The following is a 20,115-nucleotide window of genomic DNA, read 5'->3' on the forward strand; positions in this document are numbered from 1 at the left end:
AGTGTTTTCTTTACACGCTCCTAAGTGGGGCAGAGGCGCTCGGAGAGGATGCATTTTTTAAGAGCCTTCCCTCGCCAGTCCCATCTTTTGCGGAGGGACGGCATCATTTATTCATCCGCATGCTTTCTCTAACATCTCCCCGTGTGCGAATGGAGCGAGCCGGGCGCAACCGCGCCACGGCGAAACCCGTGCAGCGCCACGGTGTCTCCGAGGGGCGCAAGAGCTGTCACAAGATGACGGACGTCGCCACGGAGAGTGGGCAGCGGCGCTGCGCGGCTTCTGCTGAAATGGAAGACTGGGGGAGGCGGGGAGGAGGGGGGGGGTGTAAATCCACGCAGCGCACTATACACAGTGACAACTTCCCCCTTCCGTAATGAAGCTGGTTATCGAGGATATACGGGGCAGAGATCCTGCCATTTCACAATTCGTGCCCCCCGCCGCACAGTCGATCCACGCAGTGTAGACATCATCATCATCATCATCATCATCATCATTATCATCATCATCATCATCATCCATCACCACAACACTTGCAATCAACTTTAATTTTGTGAAATACGTTTCATTTGTATTTGCACTCAGCCAAATAGAAAGCAAACCCCCCCCCCCAACTGTAGGGCTGCACGTTGGTTGAAACAACGACACAGTGACATTTAGGAGACTTTCATGATAATATAAACTGTCACCAGTATTATAATAATTGGTTTCGTTGTAATCATTATTTTAACATATTGGGCCAATGCACTGTTGACATTGTTTCCATATCCATGATTCAAAGGGAGATAAAACAAAAACAAAAACAAAAAAACGTCTGAATGAGAGTTGTGAAATGCTTTATTCTTTTGGATAACATGTATAGATTTACTTTTCATTTGTGTTTCTAAAACTGTCCCGCAGATGTTACAGACCATGACTGTCATTTTCTCACAGTTCTGCTCTCTCTGAATGCCATGTTAGATTCTTCATCTTTCACTCCTGCGGAGCAGATGTTGATACGTGAAGGATATTAATATAGGAGATAGGTAAGCCTTTTACTGCAGTGACATTTAGAGAAGACATACAACAATCTACGACAGCAATGTAAATGCCATTTGCAAACACTGAAAGCAATGTCATGTCTTCTGTGACTGATAGAATCACCGTCAGAAGATATGAAATTTGTTACCATTGCACAGTTCTGTATTAGACAGAAGACACAGCATTTAAGCAAACAAACTAACCAAAGTAAGATTATAGTAAATGGAGTAAATTTGACATTAAATGACTAAGACAAAAGAACAAATATATAGATATATGGTTTTATTTTTTATGTGCGTGCCCATGCTGAAATTAGCCGGAGATCTAAAATATTTCCCACAGTCTGTCATCACATTTGGATCACAAGATGTTAAAGTTAAGGAAGGTTTCCTACCAGATATAGCTAGCGTTAGATTATGCCACATACAGGACTTCATGAAACCACATGCCTGGATGGCAGCTGCTCCTCATCTTATAGTTTTATAGTCAGCTAGTAGACAGGGAGACAGTTTTTTTTAGTGTAGCACTCATTCGGCATTCGCCGGTTTGTGTTTGCGTGTGCATGTGTGTGCATACATATACTAAAATGTCATTGCCCTGTGTTGCATAATGATTGCAGTATTTAGCTCTTGACTGATTGTCGCCTCATCACGTTGTCAGAGAACAGACAGTTTAGGCTCTTAGATGTATTTCCATAGAGAGACAATACAGCTTTGATAGATCTGCATATGATTCAATTGTAATATATGACACAATTACAACTATGATATAAATTCTGTTTTAGTAGTAGTTTAGCATAAATATATTGAGTTATTTGCTCACCTATTTTTACATTTGAAAAGTTTTTTGTCTGTTTTCTACATATTATTATAATAACTATCTTTGGTTTATTACATCAGTCTTGCCCTGGTGTTAAAGTAAAACAACTAAAAAAATTTATATATATTTTTATGAACTCTACAATTGAGATATACTGTTTGTATTCAGTGAAAGTCTGTATGATCTCCTCCTCAGGTTCCTTGTCAGTTTGAAATGAAAAACTCTGATGAAAAGAAGACTTGTAACAAATGCCTTTTTAAAAAAGTGTATTAAACAGAAAAAATACATCCCGTGAACTTTCTATCCATTGTATGTCAATCATAAGTTTTGTTACCATTTATTCAGTTTGATAGTTGAGATCCTCACTGTAAAGTAGATAAGTAAAAAAAAAAGTTCATTCTGAATGTAATTCTCAAAGTGAATTTCTACCCTTATTCATTAACTTACAAACAACTAATTAATTTAGATAAGTCAGTGAAATTAAATGGCTTAGAATGTAATGAATTCTGGCCACACAATTAACAATACATAATCAAACCCTAATATGTCAGTGATCTCTGATTAGGTTATTTTATAGTTAATCATGTTATTAAGCAGAAAGGATTATGAATATGGATCCCGATGGAAACAGTGGAACAGCACCCTCAAAGAGGCACAATCAGACTGACAAATACATTGATGGACAGAGGGATAAATAGTCTCTTTCTCTTTCTCTCTCTCTCTCTCTCTCTCTCTCTCTCTCTCTCTCTCTCTCTCTCTCACACACACACACACACACACACACACACACACACACACACACACACACACACACACACACACACACACACGTTTGCATGACTATTTTTGTTAGGACATTGCTTTGATTTTCATTCATTGTGGACAGCATAACCCCCACACTTAACCAGGACCTCCAAAATGAGGTTTTGCCCCTGTAGGACCAGGCTTTGGTGCCCATGAGGACTTCTGGTCCCGACAAGGTCTGTGTTTATACCAGAAAAGGTCCCAAAGAAGTAACAAGAATGCACACGTGCACACACACACAAACACAAGCACTATTTTCATCCTACTAAGTGTCGAGCATTTGTAGTCATTGTGCTTATTCTGTCATTTCGATTTTCATTTCATCCACATTGTGCTTTGTGTGTTTATTATTTCCTCTCTTCTTATGCGACTATTTTTTCCCCTTGGTAATCCATGAGGGAAAACATGGAATTAGTTTGTAAAGCGTGATAATAATGCATGGCCATAATAACTTGACTCAAGAGGATTAGCAAATGTGCATTGTCTGAAGCAGCAGTCTCATGGGTGATCAGCTGGTTGCCTTCCTAAACAGTGGCTGCCTCTGCCAATTAAAAATTCAGTCTAGTCTGCCTCTTCAAATGATTAATTCTGCCCATGCTGTCGATGGCCTGCCAATTATTGTTGCCCAATTGGTATTAATAGGTAGAGGATTTCCTGATGTTGAATTTATCACAGACTGTGAAAACTTCTCCCTTTGGCTCTAATTAGCTTCCACTTATAGCACGTGCAGAACATACACTTTCATGTTTATGCACATGCATGTATACAGAACCAAAGCTAATCAGTAGTCTTATTTTTTTTAATGTGTTGTTTTCTGATTTCTTTTTTCAAATTCAATTCTGCTTTGAAAAACTGAACGTACTCTCAGAGCAATGCTGAATCTTTTTCAGTGTAGATTTTTGTCGAATAGCTCTATTTGTCAAGGCAGACTATATCCTATGAGTTTGGTTGAGACTGACTAATCTTCCGTAATGCAGTTAAGTAACAGGCACTCAAAGGAAAGAGACAGAGAAGGAAGAAGGAGAAAGAAGAAAGATTTTTTTTATTTCTGCAGGTGTGATTCAGCACAGCAAAAAGACAGTCCCTATGCTGCCCTGATCTGCCGGTGAAAGGCAGCCCGGAATCAATATTAAGATAGTGTCAGGTATCGTTGTGTTAATGCATTTATAAATGGACCAGAGATATTGCCGTAGACCTCAGCCAAGCAGAAGCACATTAAATCACAGAATAATCTAATGAAATATTTATTCAAGTTTTTATTTTTTTTCTCCCTCTGAGTCAGTCTGACGGATAGCATTCCTCTGTGGTTTGTCCTCCCTATAAGAAGGGAACAGGGAAGGAAATAGGAATTGTGGAACACAGTATATCCATCAAACCAAAATGACATGGTATTAACATGAGATAGAAGTTTCCCAATATATAATCAAACCTGAAAGGCATTAGCATTGATTAAAGTAAGCTCTGGCTTGTTAAAGCCTCTCTCTCCTCTATGATATGATGGAAGTATGAGTGCATCTACACGTCTCCATATAGTGGCCTCCATATGGAAAGTGTCAAAGTTCATGGCACTGCTGTAGGACAGCATCCCCCCTGAGGAAACAGATGGAATAAATTCACTTACAGACCCGTAAACAGAGCTGTAGAAGTGACATGGATAGTACATACATAAACACCCTGTGATATTATTAGTTTAATAAACATAGGGCTTTTTCCACTGTGACCATTGTGTGGCTGCGAATGAAATTAAACTATTTCATAAAGGTTTTAAGGAGAAATAAATTCCATTCCACCTGTGAATGAGAACACAGAGTCGCAGGAAAAAAACGACTGTCAGTCTTCTCGCAGTTTTGTGCAGTGATTCGCTTTAACAAATCTAGAATAAATTCTTCTGTCAGGGCTAGTGAGTGAAGGCCACCGAGCCAAGCTAATGCAGTAACAACACTCGCTTCGCAATCTTTAAACGTCTGTAAATATTGTAATAAGCAACAGGGCTTTCCTCATAAAAGATGCAGCAGCTCAACTGGTACTGACAGGCGCTATGGGCCTTGACTTCAGGATGAGGAATGCTGCCTGCCTCTCTCTTCTCCCCTTTTCTGTTGGTTTTCCAAGGAGATTGCCAATCTCAGATGCCGACAAGGCCGCGCTTTAATGGAGGTTAGTGTCCGCACACAGAACCCACCTGGCTTTTACACTATCTCCGCTTCTTTCCCCTTAATCCCTGCCCAAGAGAGCCTTTCAGATGGATTGATTTCCTGCACCAATGCAACATTCATTATGACTGGCAGTATATTTTGCTTTCTGGAGCAGGAATAGACATGGCAAGATGTACTGTGAGGTTTCAGGTAGAACACTGGCCAGATTTATCACAGAGACATTCGTTTATGAAACCTACAGTACCTGTGTATATAATTTAATGGACTAAAAGAAGCTCTGTGGTGGTTTTGGCCTGTGTGAAAAGTGTCACATTTGGAGGCAGGATGTTAATGGCATGTGTGTTTGTGTTTAAAGACATGGTTTTTCATCACTTGACTACCTGAAAGTAAAGTCACTGGTAATTCTTTCTGCACTTGGTGTTTCTCTATGCATCTTAGAGTTTGTTGATGCAGATGCTTTGATGATGATGCTAGAAAATATAGCCTAAAATTTAGCACTGGTCCAAAAAGTATTTAAAAAGTATTGATTTTTGGGAGGCTCTTTAATAACAGTCAATGTTAGAAATATTATTGGTGTAGTTGATACAACAAAAAAGGAATTAATTTGATTTCATTAGAAAATAGTAAGGGCACTTTCTTCTGTCTGTGCTAACAGTATTTTCTCAAGAGAGGATGTTTGGTTGAATTATTTTTGGTGTGTTGGAGGTCACATTTCTCTTCTAAAGGTAGAGTCGATAGAAGTGTACTGCCTTCTTGCGCATGAACAAAGGTCACAGCTATTTCTTCAGTCTAAATAGAAGGATAGAAGCCTATCTATTTTGTATGGGTAGCTTAGCAGAGAGTGCCATTGCCTACAGAGCAGAGTGTACTTTTATGAGGGGGGTTTATAAAGGCACAGAGGGAGAAAAAAAAAGGAGGGAGCGAAGGAGGAGGGGGTTGGTGTTTTCTGTTAGAATAGTATGAGCTCTTTAATGTTGTATTTGAGCCTGACTGGGCACAGATTCATTTTAGAAGGAAAATGAAATAACAAGCGAGAGGGGAGAGAGGAGATTTTAATGCAATGTTTTGTGATAATCCTTCTCCATTTTGGAATGGTTTAGGAGAACTCATGCGATAAAGCCTTGTACATGCCTGGAAAATAATAAGTTATTTGTCTTGCCTTATAGTACTGTGCCCTTGGAGGGCTCGCTAACCCCCATGTTTTGGCCAAAAAACAATCACAGATTAGTCAGGCTGTCACATCTCTCTGATTGCCAAATGGTTGAGCCCTTGATGCTGGTGGGAATGAACAAAGCATTAATGTTTTTTTTGTTTTTTTATGTCGTACATAAATGTCGTACGCCTGAGAGTGCAAGTGAACACAAAGCTGAGTGGGTATGACTTAGCACTGTCACTCAATCTCTCTCTGTCACACAGCCCAATGTGACAGAGAGGAATTGGACAGGGAGGATGGCACATGTATGCAGCAGGGCCCACAAGGCAAATGACAGGCAGACACATGGGCAGAGAACAATGGATGTATGGACAGATGGATAAGTGGAGGGGAAAAGATGAAGTGTTTGTCAGAGATGCAGAAACAAATGGTTGCTTTTATCCCAAGGCAGTGGGAGAATAGAGTGATGGCTCAGCTTGGGACATGGAGGATCCCTCTGACAGGTTGAGAGCTGTTTGGGCACTGGGGAGTGGGTTGGATGGAGGGTGGAGGAGGAGAAGAGACCAAGTTTGGCAGATGTATGAAATAATCACCTAAAAGCTGTTTTCAAAAGAAAATCCCTCCAGTACCACTAAAAGAAGTTTTCCCAACATTAGCCCTATTAGTGCTAATACTGATACTTCTACCACTGGTCTTAGTTGAGATTTACTGTTATTATTTCTAAACTACAAGTGTAAGCAACAATTAAAATTATCTTGTTAGTTGATAATTCTCCTCATTACCCTCCTAAATCATGACAATGGTAAACAGTACTACCAGCATTAAGATCTTGTTCTTACAGATATTAAGCAATCCCCATCTTATGAAGATGAAGACATATTTTAGATTGGAAAATGTCTGTGAATGCTCAGGTCGGTGAGGGATGTGTGAAGATACATGCTGCTCAGCATGGTTATATTTAGAAATTCTGTGGTATTTCCGAAAATAGGTTAAGCTGCCATCGCTGCACTGCTGGCATGACATCACTGATTGCCTGCCAGCCTCCCCCAAAAGACTGCTCCCACACTGTGCTCAGAAGGAGGGAGAGAATGAGGGAGAGACAGAGGGAGAATCTGTGGGCGACTGTAGGGCCATGTCCCCCTCATCTCAAGCGCTGTTCCTCCCCTCCCCTCACACCCCGTCCCTTCCATCACGCAGCCATCTCTCCCCTCGCTCCTTCCATCTATCTTTCCCACTGAAGGAGCAACGCTGTAGCTAACAGTCTCTGTACTTTATTGCCAGATACACAAACTGGTCATGGGCTTTGTACTGGAGATGTATTGCGCCCACATTTTTTTTTTTAGTGTGATACAAGCAAATTGAAAGCCAAATAGTGCAGAAGAGACAGATGAAAGATGGAATTTGTGTTTCTTTTTTGATGATCAAATGTTAATTTGGTTGAATGAGCAGAGCTTGTGGACTTTATACGAGTTCCAACATGGCACCCGATCTGTGGTTCACTATTCAACAGTAGATCTGGCTTAATTAAAAAAGACTACTCAAATTAATTAATGGCTGATGGGTTTTCATATAATTTCGTCTGCTCTTTGGATTCATTTCAGAGAACTGTCTTCTTTATTCTTCTGATCTATCTATCTATCTATCTATCTATCTATCTATCTATCTATCTATCTATCTATCTATCTATCTATTATTCATTTCTTGGTTGGTCATTAGCAGAAAAGTATTTCTGGAATCCTCTAGGCTGAATGTGGTTACTAGGAAATATACGTCAGTGCAATTAACACCCTGGTGCCTGCTTGTTAGTCAGGCCATTAGTGTTAATTATTACTCTTCTCCAGCTCAGTGGTGACATGACATAAATAAATAAATAAATAAAGCTGGGACAAGGACACAAAGTTGTATTTTTTGGCATGCAGGGCATAATTGAAAATATGTGTTAATGTGTTCTCTCAAGGTGGCCTGCAGTATAATGAAGATGAGTGTGGGTGTGTGGTATAGCCAGGCAGGGGTTTTTTATCCTCCTCCCTTGTCTTTCTTACTCATTCCTCTTTCAATCACTCTATCCAGGCAACCTCTGGGCCTTTGAAGCTCTGTCTTTAAAGGTATCTTTCAATTTGTGAAATCAAAGTGACTGAAAACCTGATCTGTCTCTTAGTCCACAGTCAGTGTGCAGCTGTCAGTCATCTATGATTGTGGCTTTGCTATGATCATTTGATCTCTTTCAAAGGTTTAAGTGCCTTTCACCTTTCAAAATAGGGCAAGCATTGTTAGGAAGGTTGCATCAAATATGCCAATCAGGTGCATGAAATGAAGACATTGCATCAGTGGAAACTTAGTGCACTGTGTTGTACTATACAGCAGAAGGAAATGAGTGTGAGCAAAGTGAAAGTAATGTTATTATTTCCTTTTGCCTGGACTTGTTAGTTCTTCTAAGAGGTTGATGCAGTTTCCTGGCTTTTGGTGGTGGTGGTGGTGGTGGGGGGGGGGCTCAGAGAAAATTCTATTGATTTCTTAGTAAATCCCCTGGCCCAAGCAGACTTGGCTGGAGGAGGGAGGGCTGATGGACTGGACAGTCGGAACTTGGCAGGTACACTCCCATTGCCCTCCCAGACGTAATACAGCAGGAGGCAGTAAGTGTGAACCTCCACATTATTTACAGCTCTGTGAAACTCCATCCATTAACAGTGTCAATTAGCTTGCTCATCAGGGATGCAGGCCACTATATGTATTTATAGATTGGGCCCTGGCTTTAATAGCAGAAGAGGGATGAAGTACCCAGACAGTCTACGAAAGCCAAGGCTTTCTTTAAAGGCTACAGCACAGTGGAAGATGCCAAAGTGCTGTATCTCAGGTATTATGCAGAGCCACATACTGAAAGAATTCGGGCCAACTTGGGAATGGGCAACTGGTTGCAGTCTATCACGTCACCTCCCAAAACTGTGCCCACTGCCAAACAACATTATCTTAGAAACTTTATCAGGAACTAGTTGGAACTGTATTGCTTACTGTTTTCGGTCTTTTTTATTCCTGTATGCCTACAGTATATAGTCATAAGTATATATGTCAGCTTTTGAGAGAAATACTCAATACAGTTGGGTTATATATGAAGCACCACTTATGCCCTGAGAGAACTATTTAATAGATGGTGAGTGTGAAGTTGTCAAAGTCTGTCTCCTTGCATTGTTATGATGGTTCTTTTGCCCCAGTATTGATCATCGTGAAACATGTACAGAGCCTATCAGAAAGAATTTATTGCATTTGTCAGACTCATTAAGCAATGCATGCCACACAATAACGTGCATGTAAGTATACGCTCTGTATATACACACTCATGTTCACACACGCACACAGGCGGCCCTTCGGGATGTGTTGCCTATGGATCTGTTTGACTGCTGCTTGGAGGCAAGTGTAGTCTATGTGAGTGAGTAGCAACAAATCAATGACTGAGGTCTCCTACTCAGGGGTCAGAAAGGATACCAGGGAGGGTTCGGGAACTATTTCTTGCCCTCATGATGGACAGTGATGCTCCTCAGGGCTCTGCGACGTTCGTCCTCCCCCAGCCATTGCTCAAGGTGAAAGGATGATGGGATGGGTAGTGAGAGGAGAAATGGAAGAGCATTTGGAGCTGGATGTAGCAAAGATGAAAGGATAGAGTGATTGATGAAGGCGTGATGGATGAGTGTAGTCAACGTCAGGATCAGGAGATTGTGACTGAGCACAGTTGCTGGCTCACTTTAAGGTGGCTGTCTGACTTAATTAAGGTTTACAGGTTACGCTAGGCTACTGCTTATGTTACAGCGCTCATTACAAGCCCATTAGGTCTGGGCAGAGAAAATATTGTTGTCAGAACAATGAGTGAGAGCATTTTGGTAAGTCCCTGTCAACTCCATGCTCCAGCTCTTCTTCTTTATTATAGCTCTCAGTCTGTCCTCCTTCTCCCTGAAACATCAGCATGATTGTCTGAGTGTGTGAACAGATTGAGGATCTTTTTTCAAAGTTGAGGGAGTGATTATATGAGCTAAAAGCTTCTCTGAGACCAGACTGATTACCCCCCTCACGGTCACTCTGCACCACTGAGCCTCCTGCCTCCCTGGCTGGCAGTGATTCAGGTCATAATCACATTGTATCAGTGCTGATGATGTGTGTTTCAGCTTCCGACCCCTCTGAAAGGCTATCAGTTCCCCCAGAGCCCCACGTGGCAGTAAATGAAGTAAGCAAGTAATCTACCCACAGTGATAGCATTTTCCAAAGAGTGCAAACGATGTGTGAGGGAGTAGACGAGACTTGTGCCAGGACTGGCTCTGTTTCTGCTACCGTCACACTCTCTGGCCAAAGGAATGCCACATTGAGAGCAAGTTCGCACTTCTTCATTATACTGGGGCAGCTGGGCTGGGCCAAGGAGTTGGAGAAATGGGAGCAAAGAGGGTGTGAATGGGGGAGTTAAAAGAGAAATGTTATGGTTTAAACCAACCAGGTCTGCTGGGAACTGTTTTCATATTCATATATATATATTCTGCAGCACATGATTTATGCCCAATGCCAATGAAGAAGTAGGATGTTCACATTGAGCTCCTGCAGTTGATATCACACCTATAGCAGTCAGTCGCCACAGTAGCAGGCACAAGTTAATCTCTTCAGGGTTATCCTTGGATATATCAATTTCAGTACCTGCTGAGGCAGTTAGGTTGTAGCGAAATGTTATAGAAAAAAGTTTCCACCATGCTGGACATCATGTATAAAAAACAAACAAACGGAACAACAAAAACCTCCATGTTAAATTTTGTTTCATTTCTGCAAAATCAGTATACAAAAGAAGGGACCATATTTTAAATTTGTGAGCCCACAGAGGTTGTAGGCTTTTGCAGTGACCATTTTATAAATGAATGACTCTCATAAACAGCACTTGGATTTGTTAGCTATATGAGTTGGGAAACGGAAGCTACTCAGTGAAGTTACTAATTGATAAAACAAATACATTTATTCCACACACTGTTTCAGTATTTATTATTTTAATAATAATAGTTTTTGTCACCTCTGTAAGGTTATATTTTTCGATATTTACTAGCTTGTATAGGATATAGGGGGTCGACCACATCTCTGTATCTTTCCAGCTTCTCAGAGCTGAGATGAGACGAGTGGGCATTAATAACATATTCAGCAAAAACAATTATCTAGTGAATGTTAGTTCACTGTTTCAGCCCTTCAGTAGGTGTTAGATAGAGGCAAAGGTTTAGTGGCTCTAATAGCCAGTAAATTTACATTAACACTTTCAAGACACACATAATAGTGACATGATATACCCATTTCACTGAGCAAAACAGCTTTGTATAAACTCTAACAGTCAGCTAATTACACCGTTGATTTAACTTTTACCATTGCCAGCTAACTAGCGAGTTAAAGTGTGTCTGTTATCTTGTGATCATCCGTTTTGTTTTCTTGTGTGAAATGGAATTATTCAATGCAATATGTAATTTAGCTTTGGCGACAATGTCACTGCGACACTCGTGCCAATAAAGCTAATTTGAATTTGAACGAGCCAATCGGGTGACAGCAGGGTATGAGGGCTATAGGCGCCACTGGAGTTGCGACCTGCTACCAGGGTTGATACCGAGCGGGAAAAAAAGAAAAAAAAAACCTGACGCAGGTGTTGTTACAACAGTGAGTATCCACTGCACGTTTTGTCAGAAATGTGAAGTGAGACATCCGGTTTGTTGGGAGCTCATCTCATCTGTGTGCGAAGGGGAACCCGTTCACCAAAATATGACGTGTGAAAGCTGAGACACAAAAGAAAGCTGGAAGTTGTTGAGTCAATAAATTAGTTGTACGCCACGAGCCGGAAGTCACTTAAAAGGGACTCAAACGGAATCGGGATATGGCGAAAAATTAGTATTTGGCTAGAGAACCCTGCAGTTAGCGAAGTGTTTTGAGTTGATGCGGGGCTCATTTTGTTCATATTGTGAAACTCCTGTGTGCACCGCACTTCCCCAGTCTTTACCTGCAACTTTAGGTAGCTGGTAAAAATATGAATGTCCTGTCAGACGTGTTTGTACTACTACTCCATAGTGATTCTGATTTACAAAGAAAACGATGAATTAAAATCTAATTAGTTTAAATTCAATAACCTTTATATTTTTTAAACTTGATATGACAGGATCTGTGTATTTTTGAGTTAAAGGGGAGGTTAATGGATTGCAGAATTTGTGGTGGAAGGTCATTTCTTTTAATTGAAGTTATTGAGTTGATTGAAATACTGTGTCTTTATATTTTCCAAAAAAAAAAAAAAAAAAAATGTTTATGCTTATATTCCAAATAGTCCTGTAAGGTAACTGATGAAGGATAATAAGTTCTGGCTTTCATTTACAAAAGACAGGTTTGTGAGTTTGATTGATGTTGTGAGCTTACCCAGTCAAAGGTGATTTTCTTATGTTTTTTTCCTTGCCACAGTGATAGGACAGCGCGCCCCAAGGATTATATGATGAATTTCCCATTTAGGTCCAGTAATTTTTTTTTTTTTTTTTCATATGAATCCAAAAACTGGATTATTTATGGGACACAGTGAGGGACAGTGAGGGACAGTTGGTTTACTTTGAGGGCAAAATATCAGTAGTTTCAACATTAATTCTCATTAAACTCTTTGCTTATGTGCTAAATTTGGGATAGTGTACCTGCACCGTAGCTGACCGTGCACAATTGATCATAGCACATGATGCGGCGCTGAGTGCTTTTTCATATAACAGGAACGACACTGTGAAAGGTGTCACTTACCTTGGTGATGTGTCCCCATTAAGCACTAAGAGAGTGCTTTATGGGGAAAAGAGTGTGGATGTTAGTGTTGGCTGTATTTTACCGTAACTGTGATGATGACTTTTCTCTAGCAGCTGAGTTTCGTTTTCATAGCTGTGACCATTTCTTCACAATATTTGCAGGACACCAAAATGTGTAAGATTTTTGCAGAATTGCAATTGATTCTTAAACAGAGGTGATTAGATTGAAGTGTGTATTTCATCAGTGTTTTGGTCTGTGTGAGCCAGACAGAGGATGATAGCAGTTACACGTGTAGTAGTAGGCGGCGTATGTTCATATCTGTTATTCTATGTTCATATCTGTGACTGTACCATTTGTGTGTAAGTGCCCTGTGTTTAGGTGTCTGGTCATGTGATAGTACATTCTAATTTTAAGCAGGTTGTCTATTGTGAAGGCACTAAGTGCGTGACAGAAAGTACAATCAAAGATGTCAGTTTGCATTCAAAATCAGCTTGATTTTCTAATGCTAATGGACCTTATTGTCCCACAGAGCATTGTACAAAGGAAATCTAGAAGCTGCTTACAGTTGCAGAAAAACATATTGCATATGATAGGGATACCGCTTCAGGAGAAAAATTTAAGAATTAAATCTTTGTAAAAACAATTTCCTTTCTCTTTACAAAATTTAAATTGGCAGTGGAGAGGTGATATCTGTCGACAAAATTCTTGTATCATTTCTTGTTAGCACAGAGCAGTACATTTATTACCTCTGCCAAAGAGGTTATGTGATTACCGGTGTCTGTCTGTCTGTTTGTTTGTTTATTTGGCAGCGGGATTATGCAAAAACTACAGAACTGATTCCCACCGAACTTGCTGGAGTAATAGGGCATAGGCTAGGGAAGAGCCCATTAAATTTTAGGGCAGATCCGGATTTTCTGAACAGGACCTGTAAACCTGACACAGATGCGAGATGCATGCTTGAGACAGACCCACAGTTTTGGTAATGGAGAGCCTGGGCCATTGTGAATGTAAATGGCTGCTGTCACCACAGCTATACAGTATCTACCACTGTTTACTCTGTCTCCTGTTCTCTTTCTGTCTCCCTCACTCACTCAGTCTCTCTCCATCTTCCATGTAAGATGCTTTAATTACATGCCATTTCAGCACAGTGGAGATGGAGAGACTCAGCCCTATTTTCTAGTGTACACACTGTGGCACACTTAAAAATATATCATTAAGAAATAGGAGCCAAGAGGAGTGGAGTTGGCATTGGTGAAGAGAAAGACGTCGGGGAAAGAGAGGAGAAAAGAGTGAAGGGGAGCAAAGAGGAAAGCAGGAATTTATTCTCTTTGGAGCTGAAATCAATGTGTGAGATAAGGCTGTTTTAGGTTTCTATCAGATGATGCAGAGGATCATCTCCTCACAATGGGAAGGCTTCCCCCGCTGCTGTGTCAGCACGCTCAGATTACAGTGGCTTTTTGTTGTGTTTCAAACAATTTCATCATGCCCCCCCCCCCCCACACACACACACAATTTTGTACTTGGTATGCAATGCAGCAGTGGCAATTTGTACGTGTTTGGATTGCAATTATGGAGTTGTTAAAGCTTTTTTGCCTGTGGCCTGCAAATTCTTATTAAGCCATACATTAAAGAGCACAGCATCACATTTAAATTGAGTTCATGTTTCTCTTTTGTTTGCCAATGTTGTGGTTGTTATTAATTTATTCACAATGCCCTGTCCGTTACACATTAACAAATAAATCATGTTTGTGATTGTAATGCAAAATAGTTGTTTCTTATTCAGAGATGGGGCCAGCATTTGTCAAGTAAACCAACAACAACAAGCCCAGAGAGTGTGAAAAAGGGAGAAAAACAAACACTAAAATTGAGCCATTCCCTCACATTAGCCTCACCCATTTGAGAAACAAACACACAAACAAATCCAACACAACAATGACATTTCCGCAGTCTTGGTATTTCTTTACAAGTTGATGCAGAAAGAGAGAGAGGGAACTAGACAGCAGTGTGAGTGATTGAGTGATTTGCTTGGTGGCCATTGGAAATCATTAGGTTAGGGTTGGTGCAACAATGGAGGCTATGGGGAGGACTGTGCCGTGACACCAGTGCTACAGTTAGCCACCTCAAAGGTCACGACCCTGGACAGACTCCATCACTGTCTGTCTTTCTCGTCCTGAAAAGCACGGCAGGATTGACCGGTTATTGTCCCAAACAGACGGAAGGATCTTCATGAAACAGAACAGAAAGAACAGAATGTGATTTTAATAGGAGCGTTCAAATACTTGTTGTTTGTAAATGTGCAGACACTTAGAGCAGCAAAGCAAAACAGGTTACAGGTCGATCAGTGGATCAATGAGTGACCTGGGATTCTAACCCTCCTTTTCGTTGCAGTCCTGCGGAGCTTACAGTGGAGACATATCCAAAGTGCAAGGGTTATTGAAATTGCACAAAATATACACGTGCTGGGGCACGTGTCAGAAATGGATGGTGAATGTTTCAGTGGGTAAAAATGGTCTAATATGCAACAAGGAAAACGGACTGGAATATTGTCCGTGTAAAGACACTTTATACAGCAATACCCACTGAATACATTTGGCTGGTGAAATGAGATCCAAAATGCATTGGCTGCTAATAAACCATCTTCAGAGTGGCAGAAATATGATGCATGGTAACCCATATGAACCTCATTAATAGAACACAAGCAAATCTATTTATTCAGACAGTCAGGGGGAAAATGATTGCCTCAATACTCCATCTGGTTTCTCTCCGTCGCTCTTCCTCCCTGCCTTCTCTTCTCTTCTTTTCTTTTCTATTCTCTTCTCCAGTGAATTTGACAGATGTGTGTGTATGCTTCCCATTGGTTCTAGGTGGATGTTTTTGTGTGTGTGTGTGTGTGTGTGTGTGTGTGTGTGTGTGTGTGTGTGTGTGTGTGTGTGTGCTGGCCAGGCTGCTGGGAGCTTTAGAAAGGACATATTAATGGCGACTGGGGGGCCTGGACATCCCTGGCAATTCATCCAAGAAATTCTCTGCTCATCTCCTTTTTTTGTTGTGATTTTGTTTTTTGCTCCTCTCCCCGTGCCACCATAAGAAACATCCACATGTAGCTCAGTGTATTACCTGTTTTCATCAGCTAACTTTGTTTTTTCCAAGAAATGTTTGCAAGGATTTTTGTGTTTTCAGTAACTGATTAGACCCACTATACAGATCTGGTTCCTTATTTTTTTTTTTTTTAAATTGCTCAGTAATTGTCCAACTGCTTTGTAATTAATTTTCATTACTGTCCAAATAATATTAGTTGATATTTCTCTTAAATTGCTACACGATTTTCTAATGTTTTTAAATGTTTTGCACATTGCTTATGTTTGTTTAATCCTAATTTTAATGTAAATGATTCTTATTGGATTTATATATTGTCTACCTCTGTTGCAGGTTGCGCATTCCTCACCTACTGTGCCCGAGAGTCGGCCATCAAAGCCCAGAATGCCCTCCATGAACAGAAAACACTGCCAGGGGTAAGTGTCTGTCTCTCCCTCTTCCTCTGTCTGTCTCCCTCCCCTCCGCTTCTCACTCTCTCTTTTCTCTCTATGGTGGTCAGCCATGCCATCTGCACCCGGCTGCACACCAGCCGGCATTCTCCTTGTGTAGTCCCAGAGATGAAAAACACTTTGGAAAGCAATTCAATCAATAGCTCAGCCTTTTGAAGGCCCAGTTTCAACTTTTCCATGGGTCTGTTCTCTAGGGGATATTGCCAGCATTGATCAGACCCACTCTGCCTCATAATTTTGAAGCAATAGCATAGAATGACAGTTTTTGTGGGGCAAAGCTCTGCATTTTTCTGGAAAGTTGATACCAAAAGAAAATGCGTCAAACAGAGTTTGTTAATTTTATAAAGAGAAAATCACCCCATTGCACTTTAATTTGTGCTTATTGGGGTAGTATTCACCTGCATTTATATTAATGTCATTTGTTTGGTGTTTATGCATTTGTATGTATGCTCACCTCTGTGCATAGCTGTGTCTGTGTGAGATGCTATTAGTTTTAAGACAATGACAAAGGGAAAAAGAAGAAAGAGAGAGGGTAGAAGTGGCTCCCCACACGGGCAGCATGTCTTAACATGGTCAAACCCAGCCAGCACCAGGGAGAAACATCACTAAAGATTAACTCACCCACCACCCCTGACCCACCAGACCCCCTCTGACGGAAGACAAAGAGCTTTAGAAACCCAGCCCACATGTTTCAGATTAAACATGTAAATACAACAACCACCAACTCCAAACATTTTTCTGGTGGTTCTCTTGAGAAACAAGTTGTTTCGTTTATCCTGCAAATTAGCCCAAGCTGGAGGCTGTAGGACGTTATTCTCTTTTTCTTCTGCATTTGAATAATAAGATGGAAGACAGAGGGAGAGGAAAAAAGTTATTTCAAATAATGCCTGAGGATGTGTTCAAGAAAGGTCAGAACTTTGTTCAGCAACGTATTAAAAAAAGAGGATTTTATTGTTTGTCTCTCCACTTCATGTTAACAGAAAAAAATATGTACAGCCATGATACAAAGAGTAGGTACAGGACGGGCAAACGCAGCCTTGCATTTTGCATTTTTCATACATGCGTTCTGAAAACTTCTCATTTTTTTGTCCACAGACTCTGAAAGTTGTCGCACATCACTTGTGAAAAAATAAAACCCTTTTCTTGTACTTTTCAGTCCTGCTTTAGCCCTCCTGCTGACTTCCCCTCTACCCCACCTAGTCCTATTCCCCCCACATCCTCCTGTCTCCCCTCTCTCCCACTGCTCCACTGCCACTGCACTTCCTGAGACAGAGCATGTCATAGAAATGTAACAGGCAGACGTTGATGGGTGTCAGGCCTCACAGAAGAGGCTGCTCTGCTCTTCCCTTCCCTTCAGCTTCACTCACACAAACAAACACCAGTGGTCCAAGGGAACACAGGCAGCGTGCGCTGTAATACTGCATCCACACGTAGCACAAGTAGGTACAACATTACCTTTACACAATTACTGTAGCGTGCTGGCTTCCCTGAACAACTTATGGTGCAGCGTCCGAGAAGGGATTTATAGACAAAAGTGCTCAGTTTTAGGGAAGGATAATTGTCAGAAGTGTAACATATAAAATACATACTGCATTGTGTTTGTGTGTTCGACTGCCTCCCATCGCTTCTCATGTCCTTCTCTCTTGAGCCTCCTTGCTCCTAAATCTTTTGTGATATGACCCCTGTTGCTTCACTGCTTGATGGTAACTAGATATGCCAGTTGTTTGTTTGCAGAATCCTGCTTGATATGCAGTGTGCCAGGGGCTACGGTGTAATTAATGTAAACTATGAATTCTACAGAGATGAGTTATGAGTTATTAACGTCTGCGTATGGCCATTAACCCCTGCATTGCTGCTCTCTTGCAGAGGGCTTTGACCAGCATGGCTACTTATCCATATATGTTATTTTAAATTTTTGAAACTGAATTCATGTCAAACCACCAAAATCCTGCTGGAATGTACTTTTTGCAAGTGACTAGAGCCCTGTATGAACATTGTACCCCCCATACACACATGCCAGCATGCATGGACACCAGCATACACAGTGAAACGCATTTAAATTTTACAAGATGGAGTATTTTATTTTTGACTAAGTCTCCAGCTGGAAGGCCTGGGTTCACACCCTGTGTCTGCTGTAATGTCCTTGGGCAAAGAATTGACTCCGTGACTTCTGCCTTGCTTTTCATGTTAAGGCGGACATGAGTAAAATGACTTTAAATTTAAAAACCCTTAAGATTTAAGTCCTTGTTGTTTAGCATCACCTGCAATTACTAGTGGTAATGGCAAGTACGTTAAAGAACTCAGAAAAGACAATTGGCCCCGAGGGCAGCAAATATGTTACTTTGTCAGATATACGAAGAAAGACAAACAGCTTGTGCATCTGCTTTGTGCAAACAAATAAACTGTGGGTTGAGAAAATTCATGTTTTAATAGAACACAGTCAACTGTGTAATCTGTCGTGCTAGTACTGAATTCATGATCGAATGTTGTTGGCTTTTGACTTCTGCATCACTTCCAGTACATGTATGGATCGTTTCCTTTGGTTTGCTCGTGTGGGTGTTTGCACTTTGAATCCTGTGCAGGAAACACAATGAAAACTACTATAAACTGTAAGGGAACCAAAATGCTAATACATTAAATTTATATTGTTAAAAAAATACTGGCTAAACGGTGTATCAAAAATGTGGTTTGATAAATAAAATTGTAAGGATTATAACTTGAAGGATTGTAATTTTTTAAAAATTACAATCCTGAAGATGCTTTAATTACACATGATTGTTATGTATACTGTACGTCTGCATGACCTCAGATGCTAAAGCCCAGTATCCTCTTATTATTAGAAAGAAGTGCCATTATTCTTGGATGTTATTATCCATGTCCCCCTGTTCCACATTAGCTGCTGAAAGGAACAGTATGGCCTAATGGAAGTGTACTGGACTGGAATATAGATTCCTGTGGTGAAGTGCAAAGGGAACCTTGGGGACACGAGTGCCTGACACAAGTTTGGCCACTGAATAGGAGAAGCTCTGACAGTTTACCAGGTGTGCGTTGCTTGGCTCTATTAGCCATGTGTGTTTGTGCATGTGTGGTAAGCCGGCTTTGCATTGCAGCCAGCCCTATGTACATACAGATAGCAGTGTATAAAGGTGGGAAGAAAAAACATGTGCACATGGCAGCTTGCCGTGGTCACACACCGCCCATGACAGTGAGGCTTGAATAGATTATTTGTGTACTGTTTTGTGCTTGTTTGCTGCTGATGAAGATGCACTACATTTTATATTACATAACCATATGAATGCTTTTGTGAATGTGAATATGCTTGTGTGTGTTAGCTTTAAAACCTGAGTGTCAGTCTTTTTCTCTCACCATGTAAAATCTTAGCATCCCCTGATGACTTAGACACTAAAATGTTTTCCTGGTGATCCCTTCATGACATACTTCTTCTTCTTAAAACACAAACAACAGAAACAGAGTGTTTCTACAGCACTTGGTGTGTGTGTGTGCTTGTGAGTGTCACAGCTCTCTACACAAGTCTGTAGGAGATTTACTCTACCCAGCTCAGCATCATGACAAAATCCTGCATCCTTCACACTACCCCACCCCCCCCCCCCCCACAAACTCTCTGTCCTCTCACTGCCACTCCTCAAATCCAGCAGATCCAAGAAATAATCTCAGTCACTGCAGCAAGTCTATTTGCTGTAGCATAGAAAAACATGCCCCCCTCCCCTTTTTGTCAGGCTAGCATTGTGTACAACAGTGATTGTCTTGGAGAGGCATTGGTGGAAATGTGTTTGCTGCATGCATTTACTCCCACTATTAGTACAGCTCGACCTGGGGGGAGTGTAAGAGGCTGGCAGTG

At 40.9% G+C, this 20,115-nt stretch overlaps 1 protein-coding gene across 2 annotated transcripts in view; it reads left to right on the plus strand.

Annotated features, from left to right (window-relative positions):
* Window positions 1-20,115, plus strand: part of celf5a (cugbp, Elav-like family member 5a) — a 171,386-nt gene that overhangs the window by 882 nt on the left and 150,389 nt on the right. Inside the window, exons 1-2 of one of the 2 annotated variants that reach the window (XM_040129168.1) lie at window positions 11,498-11,607; window positions 16,141-16,223. Coding sequence is in view for 1 of the 2 variants with exons in the window: in XM_040129169.1 (XP_039985103.1) it covers window positions 16,141-16,223 (83 nt within the window). In the remaining variant the exon portion in view is untranslated. Of the gene's footprint in view, window positions 1-11,497; window positions 11,608-16,140; window positions 16,224-20,115 lie in introns of those variants that run through there. The other variant, XM_040129169.1, reaches the window with a different exon arrangement.

Source organism: Xiphias gladius, chromosome 6, assembly GCF_016859285.1.
Source record: "Xiphias gladius isolate SHS-SW01 ecotype Sanya breed wild chromosome 6, ASM1685928v1, whole genome shotgun sequence".
Classification (NCBI taxonomy): domain Eukaryota; kingdom Metazoa; phylum Chordata; class Actinopteri; order Istiophoriformes; family Xiphiidae; genus Xiphias; species Xiphias gladius.